Source organism: Nicotiana tabacum, chromosome 8, assembly GCF_000715075.1.
Source record: "Nicotiana tabacum cultivar K326 chromosome 8, ASM71507v2, whole genome shotgun sequence".
NCBI lineage: Eukaryota > Viridiplantae > Streptophyta > Magnoliopsida > Solanales > Solanaceae > Nicotiana > Nicotiana tabacum.
Genome location: NC_134087.1, coordinates 17,645,122 through 17,668,359, shown reverse-complemented (window position 1 = coordinate 17,668,359; position 23,238 = coordinate 17,645,122). Strand labels below are relative to the sequence as shown.

Sequence of the window (23,238 nt, the reverse complement as noted above, 5' to 3'; positions counted from 1 at the left end):
AGCTCAGGGGAAGAAGTTGATCATCTTTTGTTGCATTGTCCTGTGTCCTCGGGTTTGTGGAGAGCAATCCTGAATCTTTTTGGTGTTCAATGGGTGATGCCAAGCACTGTAAAGGAAATGTTATATAGCTGAGCTGGTTTCCGTAGAAGAAGAAAGCAAAAGGCGTGGAAGTTCGCCCCGTTAGCTCTCATGTGGATAGTTTGAGGGAGAGAAATAGGAGAGTTTTTGAGGGGATTGAGTTTCTTTTTCACATCTTAAGAATAGTCTTTTTTTGATCGCTTTTTGGTGTACTTATATAGCCCCTACTTGTATAGAAGATTGGACGTCATTTGTAGACGTCATGTTCTGATGTAAATTTTCTACTTTTTGGTATACTTCTTGTGAGTTTCTCCCTTTTGATTAATACAATTTACCTTAATAAAAAAAGATTAATTCAGTTAATAACTTCTGTAAGATATGCTCAATATATCCTTTATGATAGTGAAGGTTATGTTGGATGATTCCACAAGGAACATGGAGATTCAGCATTCAAGTGCTACTATGACTTTCTGTATTGTGAACTGTAACTTGCATAACTATAACTTCATGAAGGACACCTCTTTCACTCACTCACTCTTTCTACCTCTCTCATAAATTAGATTCGTCCCATATCACCAGTCAAATAAAGACAATAAAATTGCAACGAGTTGTAAGGGTCTATTTAAATGGGTTATCCTCAGCGAGGGGACCACTAGTCTCTCAGACTTGATAGAAGTTGGAAAAGTCTTTTTTTTTCTTTTGATAAGGTAAGATTTTATTAAAAACAGTTAGCTTGATACTGGGGAATCACAAAAAAGTTGGAAAAATCTCTTTATGGATGCTAGCAGCATCTTTGCCTAGTTCAAAGCAATATTATTCTTGTCAAAGTAATGATCTTTGCACTACAACATACAACTGCCACAAGGCCTTTTTAGATTCTTGTCGAGCCAACCTAGATTTTGAGTTAATCGATTCCATGTCTTAAAATTTCTTGGATGTTCTGAGAAATCCTTTTTGTGGTTCTGTGCTTGAGATAGGTGATGAATGTGGGGCTAAGCTCGGACTTGTAACTGCTTGCCTGTTGAAGGATGAGTATGCCATACATGGGTGGGTCCATTAAGGAGACCCTGGGAATGGCTTAAATATTTTTAAAGTTCTATGGATGACTAACCAGGCAGGATGCGCCGTTGAGAGACTTTAGTAACTATAGCATGTTGGCAACTGGGAGTGGTGGGCTCGGTAGTTAGAAACTATAAAGAATGATAAAAGAAGAGATGTTGTGAATGGATTGCTTGATTATTCCTTTAAGCATGTTGGGGTTTACATAGTGTTAAGTGTTTACAAGTAATCATGAAAAGGAAAAGAAAAAAAAGTATAGGAATGGATGAGGTACTTTGTTGTTGGACTGTGCTAAAGCCTTTGATTTGGTGATTGCCAACTCGTGTTTTCCGAAAAAGGAGGAGCACTTGGTTACATTCCGGAGTTCGTTGGCCAAGACTCAAAGGTAAGTTCTACAAGGTTGTAGTTAGACCGACTATGTTGTATAGAGCAGAATGTTGGCCGGTCAAGAACTTTCATATCTAGAAGCTAAAAGTAGCGGAGATGAGGATGTTGAGGTGGATGTGTGGGCATACCCGATTGGATAAGATTAGGAATGAAGTTATTCGGAAAAAGGTGGGAGTGACCCCTGTGGAGGATAAGATGCGGGAGGCGAGATTGAGATGGTTCGGACATGTTAAGAGGAGAAGTATAGAAGCCCCAGTTAGAAGGTACGAGCGGTTAGCCTCGGTGGGAAGTAGGAGGGATAGAGGTAGGCCTAAGAAGTCTTGGGCAGAGGTTATTAGGCAGGACATGACGCAGCTAGAGCTGACTGAGGACATGACCCTAGACAGGAGGGTGTGGAGGTCAAAGATTAGGGTAGAAAGTTCGTAGGTAGTCGAGCTATTCGCTTTGTCTTACTTAGTTCGCTAGCATTAGTGTTAGTATGATATCTTTAAATCATAGATGGCTATTACTACCTAGAGTTTGACTGCATTCTTGGATTCAATCTTATTTATCTTGCTGTTATTCCTACTTGTTGCAATTACCTTTTCTTTTTCAGTCGTTCTCTAGCCGAGGGTCTATTGGAAACAACCTCTCTGCCTTTCCAGGGGTAGGGGTAAGGCTGCGTACATCTTACCTCCCCAGGCCCACTTGTGGAAAACTATTGGGTTTGTTGTTAGTGAAAACCGTGTTCTTTATATCCATAGGTAGATGTTGTGCAGATTGATCCTTGCGGGTGGGGGAGGGATGGGTGTCCGACATGAATTCTTTGTGCCTTAGGTAGCTGAGGCGCCTCCCAATCTCATTATCAGAGGATTGGTTGGGAGATGGAAGGGCTTGGGAAACTGCAAGGTAGGTAGTTTGTCTTGAGCGCATGTAGCCTAAAGAAAACCACCCAGGTCAATAACTCCTTCCAACATGGGTCACTTGGCCTAGAAAAAAGGTCAAGTACAATCCCCTGTTCCATCAAAGGAAGCTGATCGCAACCTAGTATATTCCCGCAGGTGGGGCCTGGGGAGGGTAGTGTGTACGCAAGCCTTACCTCTACCTAGTGAAGTTAGAGAGGCTATTTCATTGCACTGGTCTTAATCTTTTCTTAAAAACCTGTCCATCTTTTATTTTGTTTGTAATCCTTGCAATTTGAGGCTCTTTTGTCATTGCATTGAGTAAAGCAAAATTGCTCGAACACGGGTGCAGGTGTCGGACACGGGTGCGGATCTAGACGTCGGATCCTTCGAGATGTAAATTCTAAGATTCGGGGATACAGATCCTAGTACGGATACGAATGCAGGATCCGGCTAAAAATAATTAAAAAAAATAAAAATATAAAAATATCTCATAATTGTGAAATACTTACGTATAGCTTGTAAAGTATAGATTTCTTTTTGTTTTCACAAGTTATAGATAAGTAAATGATTGATTTTCTAGATAAAGTGTGCTATTTCTTCAAATTTACCCTGGCTATGGCTCTAATTTCGGGAATCAAATCGTATCTCGTCTCCAATTTTTCCGTCCATCGTGGTCAAAGTACCCAAAATTATTTGATCAAATCCGGTACGGATTCCATACCTACACCCATACTAGTGTCGTGCCGACATGAGTGTGACGCCTAAACTGCCATGTTGGAGCAACTTAGGAGTAGAGGGTTGTAGCTCAAGCTTTATGTATCTCTCTCTATATTTTTGTATCAAGTAATAAAAATTTATTAACGTTTGAGCAAAAACTCCCGCACGCAAGAAGTAAAACCAAAAAGTAGAAAACCTACAAAAAAAATGATTTTCTACAAAATGATACCCAATCTTCTATACATAAACTCATAAAGGGATCTCATGGGTGCACCAGAAAAGAAATAAGGGATAAGAGGCTGCTCTTTAGTTGGACAAAATTCATCTCTATCCCTTCCATAGCTCTCCTAATTCTTTCTCCCCAAACAACCCACATAAGTGCTAGTGGAACCATAGTCTAAGCCTTGCTCCTATTTCGTCCACCACAATTCCGACGGAACATTATCTCTTTCATAGGGCTTGGCATCACCCAGAGGGTCCCGAACCATCCTCGAGTTTCCCACCATAACCTCGGAGCTACCCGGATATTGTAGGAGGAGATCGTCTACATGTTTCACCCGAGTCCTTACTCACGAAGCACCAACTGACATATTGAGCTTGCTCTTCCAAAGATTCTCGCTCGTCAAGATTATCCCTCTTGTTTCGAGCCTATGGATCCAAATTGATCTAGGTGGGAAGGCAACCTTCTTCATTATCAGCAACTTCTCATAATATGATTTAACAGAAACCTTCTCTCTCTATGTATGTGTATATTTATATATATCAAGCTGACTTGGAAATGCAGGTAGAAGTATATACTGTATTATAAAGTTAATACATTCCCTTAATATTGCCTCCATTTTACAAACATTTAATGCTCACATGAACAGGTTGAGTTGGCTGGTAAAAGTGCAGAGTCTGAGCTGTTCACAAATGATGAGCATCCTCAATATGAGATTTTAAAGGCAAGCAACCTCTATTTGTCTTTTAATTTAATTTTCTCTTGACATCCTTATTTATGGCATCTTTTTATTTGGTTATTAATTTATTCATTTCAGAGGGAAGTTTTCAAGTCCAGAAATAAGGAGGTTGTCCAACTGTTTGAACATGGGATTGGTATTCATCATGCTGGAATGTTACGTGCTGACAGAAACCTAACAGAAAGACTTTTCTCTCAGGGACTTTTGAAGGTATATTGTTCGCTTTTCCACTTATTCCCTTACATTTTTCAATCTTTTTGGGTTTCTTTTAATCTTTAAAAACCCTGGTCATTGTTAGGTCCTTGTTTGCACAGCAACTTTGGCATGGGGAGTCAATTTGCCTGCTCACACAGTTGTGATTAAGGTTTGTGAAATGCTTGTTCCTGACATATCTGTATCCTTTAAGAGGTTTTGGGTGTAATTTGATGAAGCATATTAAGAATAAACTTAGAGGATGCTTGCATTCCAGTTTTAATGCATGCTCTGCATTACTGTTTTATTTTGACTTGACTGCTATCTATCCAGCCTTAGATGACTATTTTGAGCTTGAGTTTGGTACCTGATTTGGGTTTAATTTAGATTGAGTTCAACTGGATCATTCTGCATTAAAGTTTGCTGTAGAATTAGTTAGCTCAAGTATGAAAAATCGTTTGTATCTTTATTTGCTATTCCAGCAATATAGGATGACTGTTTAAGCTGAGCTTCTAATATCTAGCACTATTGAAGAAGCGGAATTTTAACCATAAATACTAAAATAAATGTGCAGTTAAATAGGAGAATGAAAATCAACTTGCTTGACTTTGTTGTGATAATTTGAAACTTAGAATTCTATGTCCATTAAGATCTTTTGGTCCCTTATCTGGTTTTCAGTTTTGTTTTCATTTTCTCTTTGTGTATGTTTTTGTGCGTTTTATCACGGTTGAGCTTAGGCTTGAGAACTTGTTCAGTTTTTTTTGTTCAAACATCAAGGCCTTACCAGTTTAATTTGAAACTAGGAGATATATGCTTGACTTGATTGGATTGCATCGCTAACCTCCCATGTGGTTGTCCTTACTTCATTGCATGGTTCACTAAAATTAGTTGGATCTTGTATGTTGAAAAGACCACCTTCATCTGATTTCCTATCTTAACCATCAAATGAATTCCTATTCTTTTGATGGCGTATATTTTTTAAACAGTTTTTCAACTGATCAATTGAAAGTTATGGTTGTGTTCATATGTTGATGATTACAATATGATATTGGTATTATGCTAACTGAGCTCAACCATAATGTTAATATTTCCATTTGAATCATTTGTTATAATGTCTTGGACTTTGCATCTGATTAGAACTCAGCTCATGGAAGAAGCACAATGTAATATCCTGGATTAACTATGCACTCCATTGAGAGTGTTCTCCATTAGACCAAATGTTCCATTATGTTTTGGTCGCTAATTGTCTTAAATTTCACATAATATCTCTTGCTAACACAATTCATGGTGCTTGGTCCCTAGTTTCATCTGAAACATGTACAATATATGTAAATCATGTAGTAAACTTTGTTGAGTCAATTGTATTAATTGAAGCTTTTCACATTGTTTGTAAGTTAGTTTTGCAGCTTTTTTCAGTTGACATATTCTTTTGCGTGATAAACCCTGTGACGTTGTGAGTAAATACTTTAGCAATTCATCTCTCCAGGGAACTCAAATATATGATCCAAAGGCTGGTGGATGGCGAGATCTGGGTATGCTAGATGTTATGCAAGTAAGACTTAATTCTCCTTCTTCTTTGTGTTGCTATATCTTATTCGTTAGTAATGTTGATCGGCTCTCATTTATTGTGTTATTGTTTAATGTTCATCCCTGGTAGATCTTCGGACGTGCTGGAAGACCTCAATTTGATAAAAGTGGTGAAGGCATTATAATCACTTCACATGACAAGTTGGCCTATTATTTACGTCTATTGACAAGTCAACTTCCTATAGAAAGTCAGGTAAAGTTTTTATTCTATACCAATTCTAGACCTTTGTTGTCTATTTGTTTCCTATGTGCAGGCTGCAGATATTTGAATAATTCTCTGAATAATTCCCTCCTCTAACTGTTATAGACAATAACATGGTTATGTAAAAACTTGAAGCTTTTGTATCATCCTCAAGATTTCCTTAAAGCTCTCATATACCATAGTAGATGTTGCTTTTTTTACTTTTCCAGCAAAATAGTGAAAATAATTATCATGTTATCCATTTCCGTCTTTTGTAGATAGCTGTTTTGTTATTCATTTCCGTCTTTTGTAGATAGCTGTCATGTTAATCATTTCTGTCTTTTGTAAATATCTGTCAGTTTGAATGATAGGTCTAAAATATCGAAGTCCTTTCGGACAATATTTTAAGAGATTAGCTTCACTTGAAAAAAGTGGGTACTGGAGATTCCCAACTCTTTGCAATTTCTTATCTTCGTCAACACCAAAAACCATGCCTCAGTCCCAAACAAGTTGGTGTCAGCTATATGAATCCTTACTAACCATGTTTCTCCCATTAAAATTCATCTCAGGCAAGCATTGTTTATTTGACATTCTTTAAAGATTCGGTTCATTGACTCTTTTTCTGAACTTCTTATCTTGCAGTTTATCAATTCCTTGAAAGATAATCTAAATGCTGAGGTGGTACTGGGTACTGTAACAAATGTTAAGGAAGCTTGTGCTTGGCTTGGTTACACTTATCTTTTCATTAGGATGAAGATGAATCCTTTGGCCTATGGCATAGGATGGGATGAGGTATTTTTTTCATTTATTTTGGTTTGTAAATCATTGTAGACACATACTTTAGATTTATTTACATATTATCAGGGCATTTTAAACCCATGTATTCATCTATTCCAAAGTTGAAAAAGTACAAAAGCCCACAAGAATATGATAAGCTACCATGTCTTCAAAGTTGTCATGTACTTTTGGAAATCCTTTTGGAGTCTAGTACAATAGTTGTACACATAGTCATGCATTGTCCAGGTGCAGGGCGTTTAACTACATTCATCTTATTTTTGTGAACATAGAATAGTGTGAAATTTCTCTTTTTTTTTTATACTTCCTTTTCTTTTAGAAATGGAGGGTGATTGAAGTGTTGAATGCTTGAGAAATTAAATGTCCGTGTAGGTGAATTTAATGTACCGTATAAATATAAAGGAATTGATGGGTTATTAGACATGTGCATTAGTAATTGTGATTAAATGGGAGCATACTAATTTGATCTTTTAAATTGAAGAAATACTTCAGATGAACAAGTCTTGCTTGGCCCCCTAGGCTCTTCAGTAGAAAGCTTTTCCCAACTGCCCCCTGTGACTCATTTAGTAGTCAGAAGCTGGTTCAATAATACACGTCCAGCAGCACTGAACTGTATTGACTCTGAAGCCATATATTTGGTGATGCATAGTTGGATGTCAAGACTACTCCAGAGGTTTTTTCACGTTGGCTTTTCTTGAATACAGCTTCAATTGTCACTAAATGACATTTATAAGTGTGTAAATGAAATGTTGTTTGTATTTGAAGATAAAACCAATTTGAGCTACTTGTTTTTGCAAGAGGTTTGGGGAAGCAGTTAAATGATGTTGCTATCACTATTTTTAGCTGAAGCTATCTTTTCTCTTTGGCAGGTCATGGCAGATCCATCATTAAGCTTAAAGCAAAGAGATTTTATAAGTGATGCTGCTCGTGCTCTTGACAAAGCAAAAATGATGCGTTTTGATGAGAAAAGTGGGAACTTTTATTGCACTGAGCTTGGTCGTATTGCAAGCCACTTTTATATCCAGTATACTAGTGTTGAAACTTACAATGAAATGTTGACACGCCATATGAATGAAAGTGAGGTACTTTGTTTCATTTGCCATCTCATTCAGTTGATGGATCATGAAATTTGCTTCTTTCAGTTATGGTCCTTTGCTGGTGAGAATGGAGTTGTCAGCAGGGAAAACTACTATCTACAGCTTGTTCTTAAGGCCACTGCTTACTATTTGTTTGGGCAACGCGTTCTTATTACTTGAGAAGGGTTACATCTACATATAGTTGATTCCTTGTATCTACTGTAGTAAATGTGCTCCAAAATTGGAATAATGGTCTTTAAGATAGAAAAGGAGTCGAATACAAAACCTGAACATAATAATTGTCATTGAAACTGTCTTTTTTAATTGATATTTTCCTAGGGATATCAGAGTAATTTGATGTGCATGCAGTGCTATTTTGGGAGTGATAATGAAAATCATTCCCAAACAGATATGATAAAGGTCATTCCCAAACAGATATGATAAAGGAATCTACATATAGTTGATTCCTTGTATCTACTGTAGTAAATGTGCTCCAAAATTGGAATAATGGTCTTTAAGATAGAAAAGGAGTCGAATACAAAACCTGAACATAATAATTGTCATTGAAACTGTCTTTTTTAATTGATATTTTCCTAGGGATATCAGAGTAATTTGATGTGCAGGCAGATGCTATTTTGGGAGTGATAATGAAAATCATTCCCAAACAGATATGATAAAGGTCATTCCCAAACAGATATGATAAAGGTCGGCATATTTTAGGAAATTATTGTTCAAAAGATACAGAATTTGCTGCTTGTCAGATAGAAATGATCCTCTGTTTCGTTCTGTGTGACACGCTTTTCCTTTTTTGTTGGTTTCACATTATTTGGCACATTCGTTTTACTTGTGTAACCCATTTATCAGCACAATGTCCAGCTTAAATTCTTATGCAGTATCACATCTGATGATGTTATTTATGGAAGAAAATTCATAGTGAACTTGAACAAGTAGAAGAATTTTTGTTCTAGCAGCAATTGACCTTAAAAGTAAGTGAAGTTTCTTCTTAGTATAAACTAAACACTAACCCATGTCCTGTAAAATAGGAAGGAAGTGAGCGTTCATTTTTCTCTAGCTAAAGTATTACTTCAATTGTATGTGTATAACATTTATCTAGGTAAGTTGCTATCTGTTCAAGTTTTATATGGCCCTCTTTGTTATGTTTCTTAATTGTGTGCTTCACAAAATAATTTCATTTAACAGTGACGAATTCTATGTGCTAGGTTTTGCCTATCCGTTGTTTTTTATTGTGTTTCCTCTGACATCTATGTTCTCACTGGCTTGTTAGTTGATAAGTATGGTAGCTCATTCTTCGGAATTTGAAAATATTGTGGTCCGAGATGAGGAACAAAATGAGCTTGAGATGTTGGCTCGCACATATTGTCAATTGGAAGTCAAGGGTGGTCCATCTAACAAATATGGAAAAGTTTCAATTCTTATTCAGGTCTTGGTTTGCTCTTTGTCCATTAAAAACTGTGTCGCCTCTCAGCATATAGTTTTTTAATTATGTCGATCGTATTTTTGCAGCTGTACATCTCTCGAGGATCAATTGACACGTTTTCACTAATCTCTGATGCGGCTTATATAAGTGCAAGCTTGGCTCGTATCATGCGGGCTCTTTTTGAGATTTGCCTCCGTAGAGGATGGTGTGAGATGTCTGCTCTCATGTTAGACTACTGCAAGGCTGTGGATCGCCAAATATGGCCCCATCTACATCCTCTTAGACAGTTTGACAGAGATATTTCATCAGAAGTTTGTTATCTCTAAATAATTTTCTGCTAAATAAAATTTCGATTAGTTTCAATATGTTTTAATTAAGAACTGGTGTGTCAGATATTGAGGAAGCTTGAAGAAAGGGGAGCTGATTTGGATCGTTTACAAGAGATGCAAGAGAAAGATATTGGAGCTTTGATTCGTTATGCACCTGGAGGAAAGGTAAATCATCTTTTACAGGTTTTGGTTTGAGGCATACCCTATGACCTTCAGTTAAAAGAGTGTTTCACAATTCCAGGTTGTTAAGCAATTTCTGGGATATTTCCCATTAGTCCAGTTGTCTGCTACAGTCAGTCCAATCACTAGAACAGTTCTGAAGGTGAATACATTTCTGCACTTGCTTTTGTTCTCTTGTTCTTGCTGAATTTTACTCCCTTTTTCCCAATACTGTCCAATTTCCTTCCTGGATAATCGAAAAAAATGTGTCCACTTTACTAAAACAATCTTTTTCCTACCACATTTTAGTACTTATCAATAGCATATGAGCAATAGGGTAACATGGTATCATCCTATATACCTAAAAAGCAAATTAATCATTAGTTAATTACTGTCTCTACCTGTGGGGCCACTTCTTCTTATGCAACTATACAATTAACGCCCGACCACTGGCTGGTCAAAGAAGAAAAACTCAGAATGAGGAGAATGAGACGGAGGAAGCGTTTATCTATTTCTTCTATTTTTATCAAATGCAAAGAGAAAGATTGTCATGAAGCTCCTTTATTAGGTTGTTAGCGGAAACGTAAAAGAAAGAACACAAGATTTAACGTGGTTCGGATCAAAATAATCCTACGTCCACCAGAGAACAATTGTCCTTTTAATATTAACAAAGGAAGGGGAGATTTCCCAATTACACTTAAGAGAATTTCTCTCTTAACTCTCTACTTACTACAATGTATTGTATTATTTTGGGATGATTTCTACAAGTGAAGGAGTGCATCTATTTATAGAGGTAAAGACCTCCTCTTGATGTCATTGCTGACATCAAAGTACCTCCTCTTGATGTCATGGGTGACATCAAAGGGAGGAAGCTTCCTCCTAGCATCCACACCAACTCTTTCCACCAACTCTTCCAATTGGCATGCCATTGTTGACTAAACATAAACCAACATTTTCAGCATGCCATTGTTAACTAAACATAAACCAACATTTTCAATCTCCACCTTGGTTTGCGTTTCGAGCGTGTGAACAACTCTGGCCAAAACTTCTAAGCTTATTGGGCAACCCCGTTGTAAGAAACAAGAAGAATCAAACCATTGTTGAACATGCCACCTCCACCTAGCAACTGTTCTCTTCGGAGTTGCATCAGTTGATGCACACCCCCGCCAAGTCCTTGCAGTGTGCAAACTTAGCGAGCGGGACTATCTTGGTCAACATGTCTGCAGCATTATCATCTGTGATAACCTTCACGACCTTGATAGTTCCCTCATCAATAACATCTCGAATAAAATGAAATCTGACATCAATGTGTTTAGTGCGCTCATGAAATCTCTGATTTTTCATTAGATGAATAGCACTCTGACTATCACATCTAAGAGTTGATTCCAGCTGAACCAAACTTAATTCTGCTACTAAACTTTTCAACCAGATAGCTTCCTTTACCGCCTCCGCTGCTGCCATGTATTCTGCTTCTGTCGTAGACAAAGCGACAATCGACTGCAAAGTCGACTTCCAACTGACGGCACTGCCAACGAGGGTAAAGATGTATCCAGTTGTGGACCTTCTTCTGTCAAGATCTCCTGCATAGTCAGAATCCACATAACCGAGAATTGAAATACCTGTACCACTTTTTCGAAAGGTAAGACCAACACCAGAAGCTCCTTTGAAATATCTCAATATCCACTTGACAGCTTCCCAATGCCTCTTTCCTGGGTTGGACATGTATCTACTTACCACACTTACAGATTGAGCAATATCTGGACGTGTGCATACCATAGCATACATAATACTACCAACTGCACTGGCATAAGGAATCTTTGACATATGCTCCACCTCATCCTCGGACTGAGGCATTTGTGACTCTGAAAGTTTAAAATGAGGAGCTAATGGTGTACTTACAGGCTTGCACGTTTGCATATTGAATCTCTCGAGAACCCTTTCAATATACCTCTTCTGAGAAAGATGTACAACATCGTCTTCTCTTGAAATCTCCATACCAAGGATTTTCTTTGCAGCTCCTAAATCCTTCATGTCAAATTCCTTACTCAATAGTTTCTTCAAAGCATTTATCTCTGTAATGTTGTTAGCAGCAATAAGCATATCATCAACATACAACAGTAAATAAATCATTGAGTTACCAGACATCTTCTTGTGATACACACAACTATCAAATGCACTCCTTGAGAATTCATGTGTAGTCATGAATGCATCAAACCTCTTGTACCACTGTCTAGGGGATTGCTTCAAACCATACAAAGACTTCTTTAGTTGGCATACGTGATCTTCTTTTCCCTCAGCTAGGAAACCTTCAGGTTGATCCATATAGATTGTCTCTTCTAGATCACCGTGTAAGAAAGCAGTTTTGACATCAAGCTGTTGAAGCTCCAAGTCAAATTGTGCAACCAATGCTAGTAGCACGCGAATTGAGCTATGCTTCACGACCGGAGAGAAAATCTCATTGTAGTCAATTCCCTCCTTTTGGCTGAAACCTTTTGCAACCAATCTCGCCTTGAACCTAACATCTTCCACTTCAGAAATTCCCTCTTTCTTTCGGTAGACCCACTTGCATCCAACTGTCCTCTTCCCCTTTTGTCTTTTCACTAAGACCCATGTCTGATTCTTGTGAAGAGACTCCATCTCTTCAGTCATGGCTAACCGCCATTGTGCGGCATCCTTGCAAGAAGTTGCTTCAATATACGAGGAGGGCTCCAGATCTTTAATCTCTTCTTGTGCAGCTACGAACGCATATGCAATCAAGTTTGCTTGATTTATAAGGCGTTCCGGTTCTCGTGTTTGCCTCTTCTCCCTCCCCTTCGCAATTGTGTATGGTTCATTGACAGCAAGTTCTTCAACGCCTACATCTTCTGACTCATCTTTAACCTGAGTCTCTTGATCCTTTTCCTTGGCAAGCTCCACCGGAAGCTCCACCTGCTCGTTGTTCTTGTTTCCTGAAAACTCCACGGAAACTTTACGGGGATCAAGTATAGAGGATTCATCGAAGGTGACATCTCTACTAACTATAAATTTGAGTAAAGACAAACACCAAAGTTTGTACCCTTTTACTCCATCCACATACCCTACGAATATGGCCTTCTTAGCCCTTGGTTCAAGCTTTCCTTCATTAACGTGATAATAAGCTGGACACCCAAATACTCGTAAGTATGAATAGTTAGAGGGTTCACCTGACCATACCTCATTCGGAGTCTTAAAGTCAATTGCCGATGCTGGAGATCGATTGACAATATGAGCAGCAGTGTGAACTGCTTCAGCCCAAAATACTTTGGACATTTTGGCTTGTAGGAGCATACAACGAGCCTTTTCAAGAAGAGTTCTGTTCATTCTCTCGGCAACTCCATTCTGCTGTGGGGTATGCCTGACAGTCCTATGTCTTGAGATCCCATGAACCTTGCAGAATTCATTATACTCTTCATTGCAAAACTCCAAGCCATTGTCTGTGCGAAGATACTTGATTTTCCGCTCCATTTGATTTTCAATCAAAATCTTCCACTCTTTAAATGCTTCAAAAGCATCACTTTTTGCCTTCAAAAAATACACTCAAACCTTTCGTGAGAAATCATCAATAAAAATGAGAAGATACCTCCTTCCGCCCTTCGATGGAAGTTTAGAAGGACCCCATAAATCTGAATGGATGTAGTCTAGCACTCCTCTTGTCTTGTGTTTGCCAGTGCTGAAGCTGACCTTCTTCTGCTTCCCTAGAACGCAGTGCTCACAGAAGTCAAGCGTGCTGATCTTCTCACCTTCCAAAAGTTTACGATTGCTCAACATCTCCAGTCCACGTGCGCTCATATGACCCAGTCTCATGTGCCATAGTCTTGCCTTGTCATCATTAGATAACTGCACTGTAGATGCATTTGCAGAGTCAACAATGGTGCTTCCGGCCAATGTGTAAAGGCCATTCTCCAGCTTGCCTTTCAGCATGACTAAAGAACCTTTAGTCACCTTCATAGTTCCTGCTTCGCTCATGTACCTGTAGCCTTGTTCATCCAGAGTACCCAAGGAGATCAAATTCTTCTTCAGATCAGGAACATGACGGACTTGTGTAATAGTCCTCACGATTCCATCATGGCAGCGAACCCGAACTGAGCCAATGCCAACTATTGCACAAGTTGCATTATTGCCCATTACTACGGTTCCTCCACTTTTCTCGTAGCTGCTAAACCAGTCTTTTCGGAACGTCATATGCAGAGTACAAGCAGAGTCTAACACCCATTTGTTTTCATAACTACTATTATTATTACACGATGTTGTTAGTACATAATCATTATCAAAATTATGTACCTGTTCAACTGTAGATGCACTCGCCTTTTCCTTGGACTTTGACATTGGGCAATCCCGTTCAAAGTGCCCCTTCTTGCCACAACCCCAACACTCTGTATTCTTCTTGTTCACACGAGACTTTGATCTGTGCTTTGATTTGGTCTTTCCCTGTTGGCTAGTCCGGCCTCTTACAAAGAGGCCACTTGCCTGGTCATCTCTATCTCCTTCAATGTGCCTCCGCACATCACTAGAGTTAAGTGCCTGCCGCACTTGCTCAAGCTTGATAGGCTCCTTGCTATACATCATTGAATTCTCAATATCACGATATCCTGAAGTCAATGAAAATAGCAAAGCACATGCAAGCGTCTCCTCCTCCCTTTTAATTCCTGCAATCTGTAAGTCCATGACAAGTTTATTAAACGCATCTAAATGATCTTGTAACGAAGTACCTGGCCCCATCTTAAATGTGTGAAGACGCCGTTGTAACAACATTCTTGTTGTCACTGATCGGTCTTGGTATAGCCCTTCTAGCTTTTCCCACAACTGTTTGGCCGTCTCTTCGGTACCCGTACTCACTTCACAAAGCACGTTAGGTGCAAGGGATAGTTGGATTGCACTCAATGCATCCCCTTCAATCTTCTCCTTGTCGGGAGCTGATATATCCGTAGGATACTTTCTGTCAATAGCATGGATTGAACCTTCCCTCCGCAGTAACGCCATCATCTGGATCTTCCAGATATTGAAGTTGTTGCGTCCATTGAATCTATCAATTTCAAACTTCATGGAACTCATATTTGCTTGTTCTTCCTCCTTGGATCGTTAAAGGATCCTGTCGCTCTGATACCAATTGTTAGCGGAAACGTAAAAGAAAGAACACAAGATTTAACGTGGTTCGGATCAAAATAATCCTACGTCCACCAGAGAACAATTGTCCTTTTAATATTAACAAAGGAAGGGGAGATTTCCCAATTACACTTAAGAGAATTTCTCTCTTAACTCTCTACTTACTACAATGTATTGTATTATTTTGGGATGATTTCTACAAGTGAAGGAGTGCATCTATTTATAGAGGTAAAGACCTCCTCTTGATGTCATTGCTGACATCAAAGTACCTCCTCTTGATGTCATGGGTGACATCAAAGGAGGAAGCTTCCTCCTAGCATCCACACCAACTCTTTCCACCAACTCTTCCAATTGGCATGCCATTGTTGACTAAACATAAACCAACATTTTCAGCATGCCATTGTTAACTAAACATAAACCAACATTTTCAGGTGGATTTGGTTGTAGCTCCACAGTTTGTTTGGAAGGATCGATTTCATGGCACTGCACTGCGCTGGTGGATTTTGGTTGAGGTACCCACTTGTTGATTTATCTTTGTTTTGATGGATATAGGTCTTTATCAATTGATTTCTGAATTTTTTAAAGAATTTTGCCTTAGAATTTACGTGGTAATCAAAACCTAACATTGTAGATTTTTATTCTGTAGCTTCGAACATGCTTGTTTCTTGCATTATAAAAAAATCAAGCATCATATTGTGTATGTGGAATTGGGCCTATCCTGATTCACGAGGTGTCTTTTCTTGTTTACCTTTTTAGTTCTTTTGGTTTGACTTGTCTAGTATGTTGATCTTTCTTCTTAGTTCTATTGTTTCTCCGTACCGGTTTAACAGTAACGCATATAGCCGCAAGCAAAGCATAAAGGTGCTTTTGTTTGGGTAGTCCAGAAGGGAGATGATAGGTGATTATGCTGTGGCGAGATGATCTTGTATTTGCATTTGAGTTACCTATGTTTCTCTTTGGCAGTAAGGTGTTGAAAGTAGGTTGGATAAGAAGAAAGTCAGAAGCTTGGCGGAGGTAGGGTAATAGGATGCCAATAGCCATGCTGAGGCAAGGCCCAGTGTCTTAATAGTTTATCGTTTCAGCGGTGAAGTAAATATAAACTTTCTGGTGGTAAATGGATGCCATGGCATGAGCCATGAGGAGATTATTGTGGTCGAAGTTATTTGCAAAGTAACTTATGTGTAAGGAAGAGAAGACTACGGTAGAAACAGAGGAATTACGCTTCGTTCCACTGCCTAGTTGTTGCTTATTAAGGTGCTTAATTTTTTACATTACAATATGTGATTGGGTGAAACATTTAATTTGTCAGGAACTTGGGAAGATTGTTCTATGAATAGTAGTTCTGTGTTCATTGTGATGATGGATATTCGCTTCAGGACCAAAACCTCTAACAAAATGGACATAAACTTACAGAATATCTTCTTCTCGGGAAAAATTGTAACACATGAAAGAGATTAGTGAATGGGTTGATAAGGGGCTATAATGGAAATGATGTTATTTTAACTTTTAAGACTATTCTGGTGCTAGACAGAGTGCAGAGATAAAAAGTAAGACATGGAAGAATCCTTATAAAAAAAGGGTAAGAAATGGAGGAAGAATAGGAATGTGGAAGAAACATAAGAGTGAAGAATCATATAAAATTTATTATGCATAATAGTTGTCTGTTTAAACACAGGAGGATACATGGTTTCTAAAGTCGCAGAAGGATACTTATGATCTATTGATCAACAGGGGGAAAAACAAAGGATACATATGATATAGGGGAAATTTTAAATGATGCCATGTTGGAAACAGTATCTCACTGACAATTTTAGGGGTGTATTCAAGATATCGTGGGTGACTTTCAAGATTGCTTGCTGTCCATTCAACTATCTTTTACTGCCCATCTTGTGATTCATCTAAAAAATAAACTAAACAACTTCAAGGGATGACAGTGGCTGCCTTTGAAATTTGCCCTCCACTTGTAATATTTTTTCAAACCTTCATGATTACTGTTTGCATCACATCTAGTTGGCCCGTGTAAGTCTTGTTTTTTTCTTGAATATACGTCAAATGTTCCAATTGGAACTTAAGATTCATTTTGCATGGAGGAAGGAATTCTCAATTTGAGCCATTTTCATCTTATGACTTAGCTAGGAATTTATTGTTGATATTTTGCTAGTTTATCTTATTAACATATTTGTCTATAACTGCCTTAGGATTCTGAGAATGACCACATTTACCATTCCGAGCTCTTCACCCTCACAAAGAAGATGGCCAGAGCGGAACCACATAAACTATCTTTTACTGTGCCAATCTTTGAGCCACATCCTCCGCAGTACTACATTCGTGCTGTTTCTGACTCATGGCTACATGCAGACGCTTTGTACATCATAAATCTCCACAAACTTGCTCTTCCGGAGGTTGTTTTATCAACTTAAACTCATCTTTATATTGTTGAATATCTGCAATACTTCCCAAAGTTTGAATGTTGGGCGTTGGTTTTCTCTGACTTGAATTTATGTTTCTTCAGGTCCAAACATCCCACACTGAACTTCTAGATTTGAAACCCCTTCCTGTGACTGCACTTGGCAATGGAACTTTTGAGGCCTTGTATAAATTTTCTCACTTCAATCCTATACAAACACAGGTGGATATCTAGTTTTTTCATTTCCTTAAATTGCAATAAATGTCTGGTTCATTAGTCAATATCAGCAGTAGCTTAATACAATCCTGGCAGGCTTTTCATGTGCTGTATCACACCGACAAAAATATCCTCTTAGGAGCTCCGACTGGAAGTGGGAAGACTATATCAGCTGAGCTTGCTATGCTCCATTTATTCAATACACAGCCTGATATGAAGGTATTTTTTTGCAACTTGTTTTGCTAGATACTTCCATGTGAGTAGTCGGTGGTTTTATCAGTTTCTTTTTGTTAATATACATTTTTCTGTGTGAGATTCTCCTCTGCGATATAGATTTCACTTTCCAACCGACCTTGAATAGTCCTTTGACATTTTCTGTGAGAAGGCACGGGAGAAAATATGATATATTGATATTGTGTGTTCAATACAATACAAGAGGTCCTTATTTATAGATATACTATACAAGGACATACTACTCCTATTCCAATGTGGGACAAGACTACATTATGTACATATCTAACACTCCCCCTCAAGCCGGTGCATATATCATATGGACCGAGCTTGTTACACATGTAACTAATACGAGAACCAGTAAGAGACTTAGTGAAAATATCTGCTAGTTGATCATTCGACTTTATAAACTTTGTAACAATATCTCCTGAAAGTATTTTTTCTCTGACAAAGTGACAGTCGATCTCAATATGTTTAGTCCTCTCATGGAACACCATAGTCCTCTCATGGAACACCGGATTTGACGCAATATGAAGAGCAGCTTGGTTATCACACACTAGTTCCATCCTGCTGATTTCTCCGAACTTTAACTCCTTGAGCAACTGCTTGACCCAAACTAACTCACACGTTGCCATAGCCATGGCCCGATATTCTGCTTCGACGCTAGATCGAGCAACTACATTCTGTTTCTTGCTCTTCCACGAGACCAAACTACCTCCTACTAGAACACAATATCCAGATGTAGATCGTCTATCAAAAGGTGATCCTACCCAATCAGCATCTGTGTACCCAACAATCTGCTCGTGGCCTCGATCTTCGAATAGTAATCCTTTGCCTGGAGCTGACTTTATATACCGAAGAATACGAACAACTGCATCCCAATGACTATCACAGGGAAAATCCATAAACTGACTTACAACACTCACCGGAAAAGAAATGTCAGGTCTAGTCACTGTGAGGTAATTCAATTTTCCAACCAACCTCCTATATCTCGTAGGGTCTCTAAGAGGCTCCCCTGTCCAGGCAGAAGCTTAGCATTCGGATCCATAGAAGAGTCAATAGCTCTGCAACCCATCATTCCAGTCTCCTCAAGAATGTCTAAGGCATACTTCCGCTATGAAATAACAATACCTGAGCTAGACTGAGCAACCTCAATACCTAGAAAATACTTCAGACTGCCCAGATCCTTAGTTTGGAAGTGCTCAAAGAGATGTTTCTTCAGATTAGTAATACCATCCTGATCGTTGCCAGTAATAACAATATCATCAACATAAACCACCAGATAAATACATAGATTCGGAGCAGAATGCCGATAAAACACAGAGTGATCAGCCTCACTACGAGTCATGCCGAACTCCTGAATAATTGTGCTGAACTTACCAAACCAGGCTCGAGGGGACTGTTTCAAACCATATAATGACCTGCGCAATCTGCATACACAACCACTAAACTCCCCCTGAGCAACAAAACCAGGTGGTTGCTCCATATAAACTTCCTCGTCAAGATCACCGTGGAGAAAAGCATTCTTAATGTCTAACTGATAAAGAGGCCAATGACGTACAACAGCCATGGACAGAAAAGGATGAACAAATGCTACTTTAGCCACGGGAGAGAAAGTATCACTATAATTATGCCCAAAAATCTGAGTATATCCTTTTGCAACAAGACGAGCCTTAAACCGATCAACCTGGCCATCCGGATCGACTTTGACTGCATAAACCCAATGACAACGAACAGTAGACTTACCTGCAGGAAGAGGAACAAGCTCCCAAGTGCCACTCGCATGTAAAGCAGACATCTCGTCAATCATAGCATGTCGCCATCCAGGATAAGATAGTGCCTCACCTGTAGACTTAGGAATAGAAACAGTGAACAAAGAAGATATAAAAGCATAATGAGGTGACGACAAACGATGATAGCTTAGACCAACATAGTGAGGATTAGGATTAAGTGTGGACCGTACACCTTTGCAGAGTGCAATTGGTTGACTAAGAGGAGACAAGTCCGTAGTAGGTGCAGAATCTGATGCAGGACGTGAATCACCCGGGCCTGATGCTGGATGTGGACGACAATGATAAGTCAAGAGTGGCGGAGCTACAGAAGGTTGAACTGGATTATGTGGAGGAACTGGAACTATAGGTGATGGAACTGGAGCTATAGATGGTGGAACGGGAGCTATAGATGGTGGAGCTGGAGATGTAGAGGAAGATGGATGGGAGATAGTGACTGAATCTCCAAAAGAAGAGACCGGTAGTACCTCAGAAATATTTAAGCGATTACCTGGACCTGTGAAGTATGATTGGGTTTCAAAAAAGGTAACATCAACGGACATAAGGTACCGCTGGAGGTCAGGAGAATAACATCAATACCCATTTTGCGTTCTCGAGAAACCAAGAAATACGCACTTAAGAGCACGGGGAGCTAACTTATCTGTTCCTGGAGTAAGGTTATGGACAAAACAAGTGCTTCCAAGGACACAGGGTGGAAGAGAGAACAAAGGTAAGTGGGGAAACATGACAGAGAATGGAACTTGGTTCTGGATAGCTGAAGATGGCATACGATTAATAAGATAGCAAGATGTAAGAACTGCATCCCCCAAAAACGCAACTGAGCATGAGATTGTATGAGTAGGGTACGAGCAGTTTCAATAAGATGTCTATTCTTTCTTTCAGCTGCCCCATTTTGTTGAGATGTGTACGGACAAGATGTTTGATGAATAATCCCATGAGATTTCATTTACTGCTGAAATGGGGAAGACAAATACTCTGGGACATTATCACTACGAAATGTGCGAATAGAAACCTCAAATTGATTTTGAATTTCAGTGTGAAAGGTCTGGAAAATAGAAAACAACTCAGATCGATTTTTTATCAAAAATATCCAAGGTGCACCTAGAATAGTCGTCAATGAAACTGACAAAGTAGTGGAATCGTAATGTAGAACTGACCCGACTAGGACCCCAAACATCTGAATGGACTAAAGTAAAAGGTACCATTTTCTGAAGCTTTGACAAACTGGGATGTCCCAACCGTTTATGTAATAAAGCTGGTGAATCAGTAACAGGACAAGTTGGTGATGGAAGACAAGATGTGAGTCCATGTGATTTAGCAAAGATAAGGTAATAAAGTCCATTTGATTCACACCCGGTACCAATGATCCTTCCAGTACTGCGTTCCTGTATAAAAACATGATCATCAAGAAATAAAACGGCACATTTAAGTGATTTGGCTAGGCGACTAACAACTATGAGATTAAAAGGACTATTAGGGACATAAAGAACTAAATCTAAAGGTAAGGAAGGAATTGGGCTTGCTTGACCTATTGCAGTTGCCATGGTTTGAGACCCATTGGCCATTGTGACTCTTGGAAGAGATTGAGAATACGAAATAGTAGTAAAAAGAGATTTGTTACCAGAAATATGATCCGATGCACCTGAATCAATGACCCAAGACTCAGAGGATGAAGATTAAGAGACACAAGTCACGCTATCACCTGTTTGAACAACGGAAGCTATCTCAGAAGATGTCTGCTTACCTGCTTTGTACTGAAGAAACTCAAAATAATCCACTAAAGAAACCATCCGACTATTCGAAGTATCAGTTCCCATGTCGCTACAATTAATAGTAGTAGGGTTAACTTGAAATAGTGGAAATTAGTAACTCCTTTGGGAAAACTGAAGAGATCGCTAAGAAAACACTGTTTCTGCGCCGGAAACTTAACAATGTTCTGCGTGGAAAATACTGTTCACGCCAGAAATACTGTAGCAGCCAGAAAAATTCAAAGTGGTCGGAATGAAATAAAACTAGTAGGGGTAGGATCGGAATTACCAGACGACCCAACTATTCTGAAGAAACTTTTTCATAAAATGGCCAGCAGTCCACTTCTGAAATCACTGTTCACGTCGGAAAAATATAAAAGTGGTCGGAATTTGGTGTAACCTAGATGGGTAGGCTCGGAATTGCAAGGGGAACAATCTTTCCTGAAGAGTCATCGCCAAAAAATGGCCGCAAGGTGGCCCATGCGATGTCGGAACTTCGCCGGAAAAGTTTCTTCCAACAGCTACAGTACCGTCGGAGATTTTCACTGGGGTTTGGTTGCCGGACAGTGACTACTCTTGTGGTAGTGTTGGATTTTGCACAACACTGACCGATACAAAGCAGATGCAAAACAACTTTGAAAAATCGCCGGAAAAAAGGGTTTCGGTGACTGATTTCACTTCCCGGAATCGCTGGAATTTATGCACAACGATAAATCTCTCACGATAGCTCTGATACCATGTGAGAAGGCACGGGAGAAAATATAATATATTGATATTGTGTGTTCAATACAATACAAGAGGTCCTTATTTATAGCTATACTGTACAAGGACATACTACTCCTATTCCAATGTGGGACAAGACTACATTATGTACATATCTAACATTTTCAATTAGAAAGTGTAAGAAGCAATGGCACTTATCAAATTGTGTGACGATGTTTTAGTCCCTCCAGCTCAGTTTAAAGCTGAATTTATTGGTGGGAGGGATTTAATACTTACTATCAGACCTTCAAAATGATCACCCACGTGCTTGGCGTATGCTCGAGAATTTAATTTGACGTGGATGAGAGCTGGATTCCTGAACATGTCATCGGAGCTGGATTTTAGGTGTACTTTGTCTGTGCAAATTTGATGTCAGTATCTTATCTCGTTTCAGTATGCTTTTACTGTGATCTGCTTTGCAGATCGGCTCTTGGCATGTTTTAATGCCATGTGTTAAATCACATCAGCTCTTAGATGAGTTTTTCTTGTTAATTAAGCAATCAGAGTTGAGATAGTTCTGGGAAAACCCGTTCAGGGGTCTAAGAATAAGAAAAATCTTACATTTATTAATCGTAAGAACTTGAGTTGCGAGCCTATACTGCCCCATACTGTAGTGGTTAAGTGAGCTGTAAATACAGAAAAGAGAAGGATATTTCTCCACCTATCTCTAATTGTTATTTTAGTGGATGCTATGGTCTTTTACAAATTTTTGTCGTTGATAGTGGTTGATGATAATTAAGTGACCTGTTCAGCTAGAGCTCGTTTAACTGCTTGAATTTCTTAAGTAATTCCAGAGAGATTTCTCTCTCTTGCATCAGTAACTGCAACATAAAGTGTGGGACAACCTTATGCTCCTTGGTTAGGATGTACAGATACCAAATTGATCCCATAGGGGAGACTAGGTACTTATTAGCCCCTTGGGAGCAGTTGGGATTAAGTCTCCTGATTCTGACCAGTTAATGGCTGTATCTTTTTTTTGATAAGTAATTAAAGATATTATAAATTTATGCACTAAGCCAGTGCATGAGGCACCAAAAAGCTAACAAAAAAAATACATCTCTGTTTAAGGCTGTGAATGTTGCTCGATGTGCCTTCAAAAATTCTATTGTTTCTGTTGATGGC

At 38.9% G+C, this 23,238-nt stretch overlaps 1 protein-coding gene across 6 annotated transcripts in view; it reads left to right on the top strand.

Annotated features, from left to right (window-relative positions):
• LOC107780328 (DExH-box ATP-dependent RNA helicase DExH14) overlaps window positions 1-23,238 on the top strand; it is a 58,566-nt gene that overhangs the window by 10,821 nt on the left and 24,507 nt on the right. For 4 of the 6 annotated variants that reach the window (XR_012693888.1, XM_075219034.1, XM_075219033.1 and 1 more), the window contains exons 16-30: window positions 3,995-4,069; window positions 4,163-4,294; window positions 4,383-4,448; window positions 5,763-5,828; window positions 5,934-6,056; window positions 6,687-6,836; window positions 7,709-7,921; window positions 9,201-9,356; window positions 9,440-9,664; window positions 9,746-9,847; window positions 9,924-10,004; window positions 15,394-15,474; window positions 17,161-17,364; window positions 17,475-17,591; window positions 17,682-17,804. Coding sequence is in view for 5 of the 6 variants with exons in the window: in XM_075219034.1 (XP_075075135.1) it covers window positions 3,995-4,069; window positions 4,163-4,294; window positions 4,383-4,448; window positions 5,763-5,828; window positions 5,934-6,056; window positions 6,687-6,836; window positions 7,709-7,921; window positions 9,201-9,356; window positions 9,440-9,664; window positions 9,746-9,847; window positions 9,924-10,004; window positions 15,394-15,474; window positions 17,161-17,364; window positions 17,475-17,591; window positions 17,682-17,804 (1,914 nt within the window). In the remaining variant the exon portion in view is untranslated. The remainder of the gene's footprint in view (window positions 1-3,994; window positions 4,070-4,162; window positions 4,295-4,382; window positions 4,449-5,762; window positions 5,829-5,933; window positions 6,057-6,686; window positions 6,837-7,708; window positions 7,922-9,200; window positions 9,357-9,439; window positions 9,665-9,745; window positions 9,848-9,923; window positions 10,005-15,393; window positions 15,475-17,160; window positions 17,365-17,474; window positions 17,592-17,681; window positions 17,805-23,238) is intronic. The other 2 variants (XM_075219036.1, XM_075219035.1) reach the window with 1 other exon arrangement.